The 16,042-nt window shown below is 35.6% G+C and overlaps 1 protein-coding gene across 2 annotated transcripts in view; it reads right to left on the bottom strand.

The window, feature by feature from the left end:
- Positions 1 to 628: 628 nt before the first annotated feature.
- The window catches only part of LOC120860953 (ceramide transfer protein), a 122,519-nt gene continuing 107,105 nt past the window's right edge, over positions 629 to 16,042 (bottom strand). For both annotated transcript variants that reach the window (XM_040236663.1, XM_040236662.1), the window contains 7 exons: positions 14,702 to 14,797; positions 12,326 to 12,458; positions 11,434 to 11,504; positions 8,463 to 8,591; positions 7,346 to 7,475; positions 5,974 to 6,110; positions 629 to 3,689 (listed from right to left, as the gene is read on the bottom strand). In XM_040236663.1, the coding sequence (XP_040092597.1) occupies positions 5,983 to 6,110; positions 7,346 to 7,475; positions 8,463 to 8,591; positions 11,434 to 11,504; positions 12,326 to 12,458; positions 14,702 to 14,797 (687 nt within the window). In that variant the 3' untranslated portion in view covers positions 629 to 3,689; positions 5,974 to 5,982. The remainder of the gene's footprint in view (positions 3,690 to 5,973; positions 6,111 to 7,345; positions 7,476 to 8,462; positions 8,592 to 11,433; positions 11,505 to 12,325; positions 12,459 to 14,701; positions 14,798 to 16,042) is intronic.

Here is a 16,042-nt window from a genome sequence, read left to right as displayed (position 1 = left end):
TGAGAGTCCCTTGGACTGCAAGGAGATCCAACTAGTCCATCCTAAAGGAAATCAGTCCCGAATATTCATTGGAAGGACTGATGCTGAAGCTGAAACTCCAATACTCTGGCCACCTGATGTGAAGAACTGACTCATATGAAAGACCGTGATGCTGGGAAAGATTGAAGGCGGAGGAGAAGGGAGAACAGAGGATGAGATGGTTGGACGGCATCACCAACTCAATGGACAAGAGTTTGGGTAAACTCTGGGAGTTGGTGATGGACAGGGACGCCTGGCGTGCCACAGTCCATGGGCTTGCAAAGAGTTGGACATGACTGAGCGACTGAACATATATACATACACACATGTATATGTGTGTATATACAGTACATACATATACACACATACACATATATATGTGAAAAGATTCAAAAAATATTTACCTTAACCTCCTATGTATTTGGGTCTATTCCATGCTGTTAAATTTTTTTTTAGGTAACAACTCAGTAGTTTCCTTGATGCCCAACTGGGGTTACAACCTATAATTTGAAGACCATTGAACTGGAGTATTTCAAGCTCTTAGCTAGCTGAGAATTATGTAGAATTATGCAGGTCCGTAACTGGGGGTTAAGAAAAACAACCAAGCAAGCATATTTGTCCATAATATTTTAATACTTTTCCACTTTTAAATACTGGTTTTAATTTTGTGATTGTAACATGGAAGATCCAACTTTATTATTTTTTAAAAACATCATCAGGATCATAAAGCTATTTAGAATAGTTACACTCTACACACTCCCAAGGTACGTAAAATGATTATGTTTTGAGTTTGTAGATGAACAATGACAATAATCGAAATACACTGTCTGTACAACTTCTGGATGAAATACTGGTGAAAAGTGTTTAACTGGACAACAACTAATTAAGTTTAAAGATAACCAGCACAATTTCACAAGAGAACCAGCTCAGCCCAACTAAAATTTTCTCAATAGCAATGGACACTGATGTTGTAGGAGTACAAATTAGTTGATGAAACTGAAGAAATGGGAACCTCATTCCTCCCATTCCTTCTTTTGTATTGTTACATTCCTCCCAGTCACCGCCCTCCTTGGTCTGGCTCCCCCTGTGGCGAACCCAAATCAAGAGCTGCTATGACATACCCTCTACCTCAAAATCAGGACTCCTGAATTTCAAGTGAAACACCATGCTCTCCTGAACTGTACAGTGTGAACTCAGGGACAAACCCCCTCATCGCCAGTACTTTTCATGTTTCTATCACAGTACAAAAGAGCAACTGAGTAGAAAAGAGTAAAATCTTTTTTTTTTTTTGGGCTTGGGGAAGATAAGTAGGAAATAACGGTAGATAAGAAAACATCATGTATATTCAGCATGTTGGAATTAGCCATATGGAAATAATTCTAGAGGGTCTGAATGTGGTCTAAAGAGCTAGTACAGCTCCAAATTTTGATTTCTTTTAAACTTCCTTCATATTCCCTAACTCATTTTCTAAACCTGGTTGGGCAGGATTAACCCTAGTGAAGTTCCAGTGCAATTATCTGAAGATAAAATGTATCTTTTTCTTTTCTTTTTTTAATACAAATATTTTTAGTGTAATCATTTTATTTACAGAATTGCAAAAGTATATCATTTAGTGCAAATGCCACTAATGAAGACTTAGACACTGCTCTGTAAACTGTCCATACCTTTGTAAAATAAAGCTATCCAATTTAGTCATGATAGTTATGAGAAATGGCAAGCAGAGGAACATTTATAGTGGGCATATAGAGTATTTTTGAAGATTCCCATCAGTGGCTGTGGTGAATAAACCTTCCCTCCCCAACCCTCCCATCCCAATTGCAGAACTGATTGTGAAATAAAATACACATTTGAGGTATAAATTTTTCTTTCTTAAACATCACGATATAAAATATTAACGGTGATGTAGTAAACTGATAAGATAACTTGTTTTATTTGCCTTAACTAGCATTACCACCATATAGGCACTTCTCCATGTAGTCAAATTATGAACGGCTTTTTTCTGTAATAAGGCATATTCCATGCACATCATTTAGAGAAAGGTAAATTAAAAAATAGAAAAGATTTATGGAGCATGAAATCTGCGTGCATGTAATGTGAGCATTATGCTTTATATGTATTTTTCTCTCTGTACAGAATAATAAATACCACTATATCTGATGCAAGTAATTAACTTCCAGGATTGTGTATATAAGTGATCAGACTAATCCCATCATTAAGTTATCACCTTGCATTTATCATTAAGACTCCATTACCATGTATGAAATATATACAGGACATGTTCCATGTGACATGACTTTCTGCTTTACAAAATGGGTCTGATTTCTGTGTTTCTATAGAGATGAACAAGTGAGCAAAGCATCTACAAAATGCTTCTGATTTATGTAAGCACACTTGTGTATAAACAAAATGAAGATTCTGAAGTGGGCAGTCATTTCTACTTCAATGAGTTCCATTCCCTGCCTCAACTCCATGTGTCAAGGTTTTCAAAGAGGGAGGCCTAAAACTAAAAAAGGTATTTTACACTTAATTTCTTACAGCAACTCAAGAAAGAATTTCAGTTCGAATCACACTGACTTATTTTCTGCCCTGCTAAAGTTTCTGATCAAGAGGCAAACAGGAGTGATACCCACATTTTCTATGCCTATCTTGTAACATAGCTTTTAAACCAACCCAAATTAGAATGAACAAACATACGTTACTGAATACTAGAAATACTGGATCAAACGTCAAACAGTGAGATTTGCTGGAACAATACCGTATGCCCTCTCATGTGTGTCAGGAAAACATGAGCTCATTTTATTCTGACCGTTTTACCAGAAAGTAGTTTATACCTAGTAAGGTTGTACAGGTGTTTCTGTTTGGAGGCAGACAGAACCAATTCAGGAATTACCAAATTGTGTTTGTAATAAACTGAAAAAAACCTGTAGCACACAGTACACAACTAAAAATACAATAGAAATATAAAGATATCTGGAGAAAAAAATAAAGCTTTTCACTCTTTCTCCATCAGAACCAAGGTTCTTCATGGGAGTAAGACTATAGAAAAGGCGAAATCACACGTTATTGACAGCCCTCAGTTATTAAGAGACACTGTACATAACAACATGAATTATTATAGAAATCAGCAGCAACGAATTCTATGATTATACAAAGCAAAAAAGTCAAAAAATTCCAGACACAGACTTGACTGTGGGCCTAAAAAAAGAACCCCATCCAGGCACCTGGCGCACAGAAAGCGCGTGCCCCATGTGCGTCCAACTTGTGTGCTTTTCCTCTGCGCACGGAGCCTGACACAACTGAGGGTCTCAGGCCGAACCACAGTAAATTAAAAATTCTGAAAAAGTTTCCAAAAATTAAAGCATCAATTCCTAGTTGTGATTCAAAGTTGATTTTTTTTTCTCTTTTAGGAGCAAGCAAATAAAAATATAGGCATATACATGTAATTTTACATGTATTTATAGTTATATGCTGAGCAAGGAGATCTAGCAGAAGACAGCTAGTGTTAAGATGTTCAGCTTTGCTATTGCGGTATTTCTTCATTTTTGAATACAAGGCCAAGGTGTTGGGCCACATACAAGGCTATAGATCCTATGTTCCAGCTTAGAGCATTCAATTTTGTTTTTTAACTTTTTTCCTCCAACATGGAATGTCACACAGCCTTGCTTCAGTCACTGTAGGAAAGAAAATAACAAGTAAAACATTCAATACTATATGACCACTAACAGCGGCGGGACTACCAGAACAGACTTCTCCTTCCTTCTGAACCCATCATGCACAGAATCTCTACTGAAGTTTTATATTTTAAGGACTTTTTGCCTTAAGGAATTATTAACTTTACATTATTTGAAACGTATCATCAGAAAAGGAGGCATAAGAAATCTTGTGAAGGCTAGAAAAAATCAAGAAAGACAATGTGCTACAGAAGCGAAAAGGGAATCAAGCAGAGGTCTCTGGATCTGCACCCCACAGACCGGAACTTCCTTTGTCTTAGTTTGTCTTCCTTTGTTCAGTATAACCTATGCTATACAGTACCAAGAATTTACTTAGGCTATGGGAAAGAGGACTGCCTGATCTTAAGAAATACCTTGTCAAATGAGTTAAGGGTTCTAAATTTTAAATATCTTTGGGCCTTCTTTATGGAATTTCTCTAAAGATGATATACACTATTGAAAGTTACTATTTCTTCATCATCAAACTAATAATGGTAGCTTTCCTAAGGTTTCAATGCTAGGATCTAGTTCACACATACATCTCCCCAAATTACTATGAAACAAACCGTAACTTTAGGTTAATGAAGATTTAATGTAGGTAAATGAAAATCCGATTTTCTGTCAGAAAGAAGTTCAATCTGGACTCAGAGAGCCCAGTTCTGTCTTTATACACACACGTACACTATATAAGATATTCTAAAAATACTGCATTTAGGTAGTATACTTATGCTTTAAGAGACTCCTTCAAAGGTCAGACTTTGTCCCAAACACTAACCATTCAGAGAAGACCAGAACCTGTTTAACATTTTCATGTAACTTATTTTCCTGGGAAAAGCTACATATCTGAGACTTCAATACAATAATCCCTGTGTTGGTGTCTGAAAGTAAACTAAGCCTTTAAAAAAAAAAAAAAAAGTAGCAATATAAACAGAATCAGAAATCAGACAATTATAGAAGTAGTTCTCAACTGGATGCAAAGATGCTAGAACTCATGTGTAACAAGAGGACTATAATTTTTTTTTTTGGCCGTGCCACGTGGCTTGTGGAATCTCAGTTCCCCGTCCAAGGACTGACTGAAGCTGGGCCAGGGCGGTGAGAGCCTAGAATCCTAACTACTAGGCCAGCAGGGAACTCCCAAGAGGACTATAAATTGCACTGGGAGAATATTTCTCACCTATCGAGTTGGAAAAAATCAGAAAGGTTTATTTCCTACACTGTGTGATTGTCAGAGAAACAGTACTCCCGACATGTTAGTGTTGGTGAGATGGTAAACTAATACAACCTCTACAGAGGGCACTATCTGAATTACAAACGTACAAGACATCTGAAGTGCCAGCAGTGCCATGGTTAGTAATTTACTCACAAACTAAATGACACATGGATATGACTGCAATATTGTTTGCTCCAGCAAAAGCTAGAAGCAACTTTAACATCTGCAAGTGGAGAACTGGTTAGATAAATGTATGTGCATCCATACAATGGGATTCTACACAGCCATAAAAAAAAGAATAAAGCAGCTTTGCACCAACGTGGAAAGACCTTCAAGATAAAGCTTAAGAAAAGCAAGATGCAGAACCCACTTACAGTATGCAGCCTTTTACCAATAACAATAAAGGTGTCTGTATGGCAGGAATACACTTGTACTTGCTTATTCAAGTGAAAATAAAACACTTCTGGAAAAACACAAGAAACTACGAGTAGCAGCTATACACTGTGGTATGTGGGCGTATGTGGTGATGGTGCAAAACTGGGTGATTAGGAGACAGGGGATAAACTTTACTGTGTACTTTTCAAACTTTTGACTTCTGAACCATGCTAACATACCACTTACTAAAAAAAAAAAAAAAATTTCGGTGCCTAGTGCAAAGATATTCAGTGCAGCATTATTTGACAATAAAAATATGGAGCCAGCCAGACATTAACATGGGCCAGTGCTTAATAAATTTTACATTTATATAACAGATGTTAAAAGAATGTTAAAAGAATGATATAAGTTTTATCTTTCTATGTCCTAATAGTCAAGATATATTAAACAGAAAAAGCAAGCTGCAAGACAATACTCTGGGGAAAAAAAATCAAAGGTATATGTTAGTACATACATACAAGCCTGGAAGAATATACAAAAACCCAAAAGTATTTTCTGGGAAGGGAAAAATAAGGGAAATTGTACTTACTTATTATGTCTGCAAGAGCCATGTTAATCAAATAAAGTTTAAAAAAAAGGATAAAATATATTTTCCAGTACCTGTTAATACTAGAACAAAATAGGTTTTCCTGCAGTTTTTTCTTGTACGTAAGAAGTAAAACGCTTTAGAAACTTTGGATATTCTCGCTTTGCCACTGCCCTTAACACTGAGGCTGGTGCCCATCCTCCAGGGTTTACTGTGAGACAAAGGAAAATGCAAACTGTTAAAGTAATTCCCCAAACATGAAGCACTCATTTTGTTCTTCTGCTTTAAAAAAAATATTCCTCACATTGAAACAGCACCTCTTAAAAAGTCTTGACCACTCAGTCCTTAGTACTGTATCAACCACCAGATGAGAACAGGTAACAAATTAGAAAGCATTTATTACTGTTCTAAAATGTTCTTGGTTTCCTGAACTATATGCAAATATTAGTACAGCAGCACTTTACTAAAGGCAGATTTATTAATTAAACTCTATTACAATCAAATAGTAACTTGCTCAGGCATAACTGTCTCTGTAAACATACCAGCAATGATGGTTCTGTATAAAGAAGGTTTGAACATTTGATTAGAGGGACTCTAGTTTACTGCAGGTAGGAAATGAGTGGAGTGAGGAACCATTAAAAGTGATTAACAGGGCTGTCCAGCCCTAGGCCAGTGTGAAATAAATACATCACTGCTGCTGCTGCTAAGTTGCTTCAGTCATGTCTGACTCTTTGCAACTAGCAGCTACTAAAGGATAAGGGAACAAAGATTTAGAAAACTAAAAAGTCTGACAATAAGAAAAATAACTATTCACCTGAAACTAGCATAATATTTTACACAACTATTATTTTACAAAAACCCCAAATTATAAAGTGAAAAAGAAGAAAACAACAATTTCCGGTAATCCAACAACCAAGCAACAAGTCAGTATTAGCATTTCTTTTTAACTTTTCATATGTACATATTTTCTTCTTTTAAAATTTACTGAAATGGTATTTTATGTGCTTTTTCTCATCCCACTTAACTTTAAGTTATAAACATTTTTCTAAGTCACTAAATGGTCTTTGAAAATTTGGGAAAAAAATAAGTGTTTATTTCTTTTCTCACTGTTGCTTATATTCCTAACTACACAAATATTCTATAAGACATATATCTAATAAAATGGTTCTTAAAACTGTACATGTAATAGTGATCTAAAGATGAAGTTTACAAATTTACCTTTCCAGCCTGAGCTTCAGAAATTCTGATACAGTAGTTATTCAGACATGTATATTTTGAAAGAGTCCCAATAATTTTGATATATATCTCTCCAAGTTAAAAATTACTAAATCTAATAGATAAAAACTAAAATGACATTTGTAAATGGTATTTGTCCAAACTGTCAGTTATCATGTAGATCCTAAGAAAAACATCCATATGACCAAACACCAAAAACAAAATACATACCATTGGCCACATATGTAATCTTGCATAGAATGTTGTCCCTGCTAATCTCCTGGTTTCCCTCGGGGGGGCTCACCAAGGTCTGACAAATCATAGCAATGTTTATTTTGGCACGGACACATCGATTATTTAGCTGCCAAAGGAAAAAATAACACCACCAGTGTAACAGATATCCAGTATTTTGTAACCTCTTCTGGTCTAATTCTACATTAAGTTAACCAAAATTATAACTCATTATCTCCAACAAAATCTTATATGCACCAATAAAAGACACATGCCAATGTCTGAATGCTGGGAGACAGCAACCGTGGGGTGTGGGGTTGAAGTTACTTGAATGGATTAAAGGTTGCATTGTCACAAAACTAGAAAAAAAAAATTGTGTATGAAAAATGAAAATAGTCTTGCACTGAATATAAATAATACTCCAAGCATGTGAAGATGTGATCATTTGTGATGTTACTTGTTAAAGAAAAAAACTATATATATTAATACATCTTTTGAAGTATTGGAAAGGAAAGTAGTACTCTATATTCTTTATTATATCACTTATTGTAAGTACTGAATATACTCCTGTTCATTTTTCTATGTTCTGTTTTATAGCCATAAGAAGTGTTTCAAACATTTCTGCATGTATAAAATAAGAGCAAATGCCCTACATGGTGTGATGCTGTATTACACATAAAACTGTGTGCATACATTAAACTTTGTCTCTTGAAAAACAAAAGAATAGATGCCAAGCTGATTTGACATCAGGAACGTCTTCCCTCCTCATAAATAGTAAAAGTAGCTAACATGAGATAGAAACCACAGCGGCTTTGCCTGCAGTTGATCATGGCTTCAGGCAACTGTGAGAAGCAGCCTACCCAGTGACCCATCCAGCTGCATCATCAACCCTCAAGAGGAAAGGAAAACAGTCCTGCTGGGATTTCATGGCATGACTGTTGCTCTCAGATAACACTACTAGCTGTACTCTTCCAAGAAGCCAACTTTAATAAACAAAAATTTAAGAAGCATTATCAAATCTTTACGCGTGGTGTGTGCTGATCACTTCTGCCCTGTACTGTGTTGTGTATTTAACTTTATATTGTACAATTATAACACGTTTATACACTGTACTTACAGGAGCACTGCTGTGATCTACAGAAAAATTACAAACTATCCAAGTCTCCGGGTCATTTTCATTCAAAGCTGGTATCTTTCGAATGGCAGAAAGATACAAGACATCCCGCTGAGAAGCTGGCCACACTCTCTGTGGAAGAAGTACAAATATTTTGAAAGTCTAAACTCCGTTTTTGGTGTTCTTTTTGGCTTCGCCACCCACTCGTTTTCTTGGGCTTCCCTGATAGCTCAGTTGGTAAAGAATCTGCGTGCAATGTGGGAGGCCTGGATTGGATCCCTGGGTTGGGAAGACCCCCTGAAGAGGGGAAAGGCTACCTACTCCAGTGTTCTGGCCTGGAGAATTCCATGGACTGTATAGTCCATGGGGTCACAGAGAGTTGGCCACAGCTGAGCGCCTTTCCCTTTCTCACAGCATGCATCTTAGTTCATCAACGAGGGATCGAACCTGCACCCCCTTCAGTGGAAGCGTGGAGTTTTAACCATTAGACTGTCAAGGGAAGTCCTGAAAATTTGAAGTACTTTTTATTTACATTTAATATGGAACTAACAAAAAAACAAATGTAAGACTAATAAAATGTTTTAGTATAAGGTAATACTTGTCAGATTTTAAATGGAAAGCACCCACCAAAGGATTTGATTATGAAAACTGAGTTAATAATGGCTTTGCAGAATATACCAAAAGAATAACGTTCTGCTATTTATAGTTCTCTTTAAATTTGGTAACATATACCTAACATAAAATGCTATAATTTTTAAGTGTACAATTGACTGGCCTTAATTATTTTTACAATGTTATGAAAACACCACCACTTGCTCTAAATGTGTCATCACTCCCAACAGAAAGTCTATACCCATTAAGCAATCGCTCCCCATCAGCCCCTCCCACAGCCATGAGACCATTTTTAAGTAGAGTACTATGCCTCTGTTTAACTGTTCAGAGCAAAGAAGATGGTGCTCCACTGATATCAAAATCATATCTGAAGAACTCGACTGAATCTTCCAACTTCACGGTATGCAAGGAAAAACATACTGTTGAAATGACATGGAATCTAGGTCTCTGCAAACTGGACTACATACTTGTAACTGAGAGAAAATATGCAGTCTTTCCTGATTGCTGAATTTAATAAGCAGTCAACAACTCGGTGTCAATACAACCCAAATCATTTGCAAAGGGAAATGGTTCATCGTTTAAAGACACAAAATTTCATGAAGTAGTGCTGGGCAAATGTATGTGATGCCATTAAACAAATGAAAATGTGGCCATATAAGAACTAATGAATGCAAATAAGGATGATGATAAGACAGAAATTCGAAGAGAATGACTTAAGTATCAAGAGATGAGTAGCACTCTTTAAGACTGTATTATGAAAGAAGCCAAATTTAAAGAGAAAGAATTCTATTATTACTGGATAAGTGATAAGGGTAAGTGAAAGTCACTCAGTCGTGTCCAACTCTTTGTGACCCCATGGACCATACAGTCCACGGAACTCTCCAGGCCAGAACACTGGAGAGGGTGGCCTTTCCCTTCTTCAGAGGGTCTTCCCAACCCAGGAATCAAACCCAGGTTTCCTGCATTGCAGGTGGATTCTTTACTAGCTGAGCCACAAGGGGAAGCCCAAGAATAATGGAGTGGGTAGCCTATCTCTTCTCCAGCGGATCTTCCTGATCCAGGAATTGAACCAGGGTCTCTGCTAAATTGCAGGCAGATTCTTTACCAACTAAGCTACCAGGGAAACCCTATTATTACTGGATTTTGTTGAAAAAATTATGCCAGGACAATTCATTTATTCAACTAACTACAACTGTAACTTAAATTCTGTTATATATAAAATACATTACTTTAATAATCTTTAGTTGTAGTCTTCCAGAAATAATCCTAATATGAGCTATATACTCCTCCTCTCCATCTACTACTTAACAAGCAAAATAATTTCTGCAGCCCATTTTCCAGGATCAATTATCTTTAGAAAATAAGAGCCTTCTGATTCTAAATGACTGGTCATTTATTTTCACTGCAAATTATAGAGTGACTAATATTTTAAAGTCTATTAAATTTCAGACTCTACTTTAAACCCCCTAAATCAGTAAGTTAAAACAGAATCTTCATTGTTATGCCTTTGAGTAGTTGTCATGTAAATGAAGCCTAAGTCAGAGTCATTAAATATTACATGCCTCAGATAACAAGACTAGCTCAAGAAATACATAACAAAACTGGAAATATTATCAAATATTCAACTCAAAAATTATTCTAAAAAGAAAAATGAAGTACTTACTGAATCATCATGTTTCTTATATAACATACAAAACTGATTTTGCTGGATCTCTCCAAAATTTTATTATTGTTTGTTCAACATAATATTTGGCAATGTTAAGAATGGAAATAGAGCAGAATAAGTTAAGAGAAATATTCTCTAATTTAAATATTTAGATTAACAGAGGAAGAAATGGAGTGAAAGGAAACCAATTTAAGTGACAATGTTTCTTTGTGTTCTGGGGCATGACCAACAACCTCTCAATAGTTGATGCTCAGCAATTTTTCCCTGGTATCAGATAATCCATTTAGAATGTTCACTTTTGAGTCTTAACACAGACTAATAACATACTTTCCATTCTTCTATTACTGTCGCAGGAAACCAATTCATATTTGGTCACTCATTTATTTCCTCTAGAGACTAGATACTAGAAAAACATTTAAATAGATTTGAGTACTTTCTTCTCCAGACTTACTATATATCGTCATCAAACATAATGTTTTGGATATTTTTCAGGTTTGTATTTGCATCCATTTCTGCTTTAAAGCAGAAATGTTGAAATAATCTGATTTACTTTTCGAATACATGAAATTCGTGATTAATAAAGTCTTTGAATCTTTTTGTGCAACTTAATTGCCTGCCAAATTTTACTTTAGAGAGTATTTTATATGTCTCTGTTCAAACTACGCTGGAATCCTGTTGGGATTAAAAGATATTTACCTTGTGCGTTTGATAAATGATGATTGCATTATCAGCTAATGTTTCCACCACATGAAAGTTTTCTATAGTTGCTGCAATGAAGAGAAAATGTTAGTAGTCAAAAAAATGTATTACTGTTTCCTAGTATGTGACTAATTCACTTACATTATGCATGGACATTATAGTAAAATGAACAGGATCTTGCTCTACTGAGGCTACATCCACATGGAAGGGAGTTTATATGTATTTAGTATTAGGGGTTATAGATGGTGGCAATGAGATCTAATCACCAGGAAACCTCATTTTTTGGGGGGCCCAGTATCCAGCTCCCACTGCAAGAAAGCAATTCTAATCATGGCTTCATTACTAGGGCACAAATTATTCCCTAACACCATGACCTCTTCCCTCTCTTATCATCCTTAATTTACTGAAGCTGAAAAAGCTGTTCACCTAGGTTTAGGTGACTATGTTTGTAAGCCTGAGGAGAACACCACCCCGCCCCTCCCCTGACACCACTCCCCTCACAGCCCCCTCTTAATCTACAATTTATCACATAAACAGCATAGAAAAAAAAAAAAAAGATGATAAAATAGAAACCTTTTATTTTAGCTTTGGCTTTTCCACTAACTAGTTCTGTGGTCTTTAACGTGTCACTTAGGCTATCTGAATTTTACTTTATTACCTACCTATCACACAGGACTGTAGTGGATTAATGCTGTAATTCACTGAGAAGCATTTTGTACAATGAAAAGCTCAGGTATTATCAGTCCCCTCTATGATTCTCCAGATAGTTTCTCTAACTATCTGGAGTTTTTATGACTTTGAAAACTATAGCTCAGATTAAGAAGACCAGGTTAGATTTGGTATTTAATTTAAAATTAAAAACTATCAAAATATAATAATGGCAGCTTACTTTCCCAATCATTTCGAACATCAACATTCCAGAAGTAATTGCAGACCTCGTGTCCTGTAACGCCTTTAACTGCATGGGTAGCTTTCAGAGGATCCAGAACAATCCCATTTTCTTCTACTTCTCTTCTATATACCTAGAGGATATATTTTAAAACATGTTTGAAAAACACTTATGGAACATAAACATTCTGCCAAAAGAAAAATTAAAATTTCAAATTATTAACAAAGACAATACATAAAAATATTTAACACTACAATTCCAAAGTATGCAAATGTAATGAGTGAGAGCTACAAATACATCAATTTAAATTAGACATTATTTACTGAACATTCTCAAAGACTATTCATCATGGCTAAGAAGGCCAAATACAGCTGGTTAGAACATTATCTCCTTAGGGATAATATGTTCACTGCTGTATCCCCATCATTTAGAACAGTATCTGAAACACAGAAGGCACTCAATTATTTGTTGAACCAATGATGGAATGCTAACATCGCATAAAGATCAATGATATCTTTGTTTTTAAATACTGAGGTTGCATGCCTTAAGATCTATCTTGCTTTAAATACTGAGACTGTATAAACTCCTGAACAAAATTAATTACTTCAAAATTATAGAGGATTTGGTACTTTAGACAGCTCTCTGTAGTAAGTTCTTTGAAAAATAAACAGGTTATCACAGAGGAAACCAGCTCTCAATTTATGGAGTGCCTATGGGGCCGGACACTGTTAGGCATTTCACCTAATTTCTCTCTAAAGTACCTTTCCTTACATATTTATTTATGTTATTAGGACTGATAATATTTTTCCAGTAACCAAAACTGGAAACTCTAGACTTCTGATTTCCTCCCTTACATTTCACATAGCTTTTAAGCTTATTAGTAATCTGTAAGACATCTAAAACTTGACTTTTCTACTACTGTGTATCTTTTTAAGGTAGGTTTTTCATCACCTTGTACCTGAATCTCCTAAGTGGTCTCTAGTTTCATATCCCTATGAGCCTAGTCCTTCTAAAATGTCACTCTGTATACAATGGCTAGCTCACTGCTACAGACAATAACACATTCTGTTTAGTGCGTTATTTTATATACTGCATAAACCAGCCCCAATGACTCTCTCTCTAAAGCTGTAGGAGCACTTTTTCTCTACCACTCACTTTAGGTGAAGGACCTCCACTTAGACGGTGACTCCTGGCTTCTCCTCACCCTTTCACTTCTCCCTCCTTGGGGGGGAAACAGGGACACCTGAATGGTGAACACAGGAGAGTCAGGCAGGCTTGGCTGGACCCCTTCTCCTGTGGGCAGGACGTATGCTGGTCTGCTTCTGGGGCATGCTCTTGTGGGGGAAGGCCTCTGATTAGCTAGTTATGTCAGAAATATTATGTTTCATTCTGGGGTAACATACTAGTAAGACCTCGTGACAGCTGGTCTTTATGTTCTCTAATCAGATTTTCAGAATTATAACTAACATACTGGTCTCTCATTTGCTTATCTCCTCTGATTTCTTAATTTGTTCCCTATTCAGGAGGAGAGTAAACTCCAACATCTAATACTGTATCTCACTTGTGAGAATAACTGTGGTCAAAAATCTATACAAAACTCCTGAATATAAATGCCCTCACCTCACCTTTGGAATAACCTTGTTTCCATTTCTAGTCATAGTCCTTGATGTTAAACAATCTGTCTCAAATCTGAGATCTCTTTCCATTTTCCTCCACTATTCATCTGTACTTTTCATTCAATATTATCTGGTAGAGCTAAATAGTTGTATTTTTAAATGTCAATATCCTCCTTCCAACCAAAGTTTCAGCTTGGAGGGAGTCTTATTAAATATCTGTTTATCTTTAGCATTGTGCCTTGGGCATGAAGTAATCCAAAATTCAACGATACTGTTGTTGGTTTTCAACTGAACACTCAGTCTCTTGTCCCTTGCTCTTACTCTCTTACGCTAGGGATATGAGCAAGATTAGCTAATCAATGTCCAAAAAAAAGAAGCAGTGAGAGAAAGAACAAGAAGTGAGGTACAGACCAAAGAGGGAAAAAAGTTAACACCTGGGCACAACATTCAGTATATTTAAAGGGAGAGAAATATCCAGAGAGTCATTAGCTAATTGTGACCTGTTCATATCAAAACCCATTTTCTCCAAGGCCACGGTAAAATAGAAAAATCTGTGTACAGATTTATACTATGATCATAAAAAATTATGTAAAAGCTAAACCAGGAAAGCAAAGAGACATTTTATTTCTCAGTATTTAGAGCTTCTTCAATCATACGTAATAGTTCACTTAAAAGAAAACTGTAAGTGCTATCTTACTTAGATCAATAATAATAATACAGTATGACTGCAACGGGTGGCAATTAGCCTGGAGGGAATTACCTTCATCTCCCCTTCTTCTACAACCAACTGCCAGTTGGCATCCCCACCTACATCCTGCAATGAATAGGTCATATGGTTCTGCACCATCTCTTCAACCTTAAAAAGAAAAACAGAACCGTAAGAATCCATATCCAGTAACCTCTAAAACAGAATGGTATTCAGTTATTTCAGTTCAGAAATGATGTTTTTAGAAAGCTAAGCAACCAAATGCACAAAGGTTAGTAGGCTTTATACAGTGTTGAAGAGTTTTAGTCCACATTCCAGATATCATATCCAGGTTAATGACAGAAAGGAGAAATGTGGGGAAAGAAGGTGCTTCACTCTGCTTAACACTGGCCTAATGTCCATCAAGTGACCAAAATACGTGTTTTCTGAAAAAAAGAACTACTCCTTCCTTTCCTACAATATGTATTCTTACAGAGATAATGTCTTAAAGCATAAAATCATGGAGCATTAAGCGTAAAAGGGTCACAAAGAGACCATCTAGTCCAGTGTTTCTGTAGTTAAATACTACACAGAGATATTAGAAAGCTTGTTGTGTGTCAAGACTTCTCTACAAAAAGAAAATTTTTGTTATTATACTCAATTCCTCTTTTATCATGAATATAAGCCAGCTTAAAAAATAACCAACCTCTCCGTATATCTGATTTCATTTCATTATTCTACATTCTGTCTAAATTTCTAACTAAATTTCTTTTACTACATTTAAATTGCAACCTCTGCTTTTAACTATCAAATTATCCTGACACATCTTTTATAAATAGAGTCAAATAGTTCTTATTCCCAGAATCCTCAATCAGATTAATTGGTAAGATCTCATTTAAGTGTTCTCTGGAAAACTTTCTAATATGAAACATGTTTATAAACAGAAATGAAGTGATAAACAGATTGTCTCTGAAGGAACTGGCACCTTTTCCATCTACACAGACAGTTTCTAAGTCCTATTTTCTTAACTTTTACTCATAATTTTGTTTTATAGAATATTAAAAAAAGGCAGAAAAGAATTGAAAAATATGTATATTATGCTTCAATTTTAAGATTTATTCCTAAGTTTAACAACTTGTTTTACATAAAGTCTATTACATTCATTAGGGAAACATAAGAACTAGCTTTACATGTATTTTGAATTAAATACATTAATGATTTGGAGGCAGAGCTCTTAAAATTAGTCCCTTTGAAGATATCATTTTTCTGCATATAAGGATGTTATCACTATGTTATTGTGATGTGTACACCAAGTTTCCTGGATTTCGGAAGGCATTTTTGGCTTCATAATTACTGAAAGTAGTTATGACTAAAAATGTCTCTTTAATTGGCAATGATCATCAGAAAAGTTTTTGG

The sequence above is a fragment of the Oryx dammah genome, unplaced genomic scaffold (assembly GCF_014754425.2).
Source record: "Oryx dammah isolate SB20612 unplaced genomic scaffold, SCBI_Odam_1.1 HiC_scaffold_11210, whole genome shotgun sequence".
Classification (NCBI taxonomy): Eukaryota; Metazoa; Chordata; class Mammalia; order Artiodactyla; family Bovidae; genus Oryx; species Oryx dammah.
The sequence above is the reverse complement of the archived record's forward strand: the minus strand, read 5'-3'. Positions and strand labels throughout refer to the sequence as shown.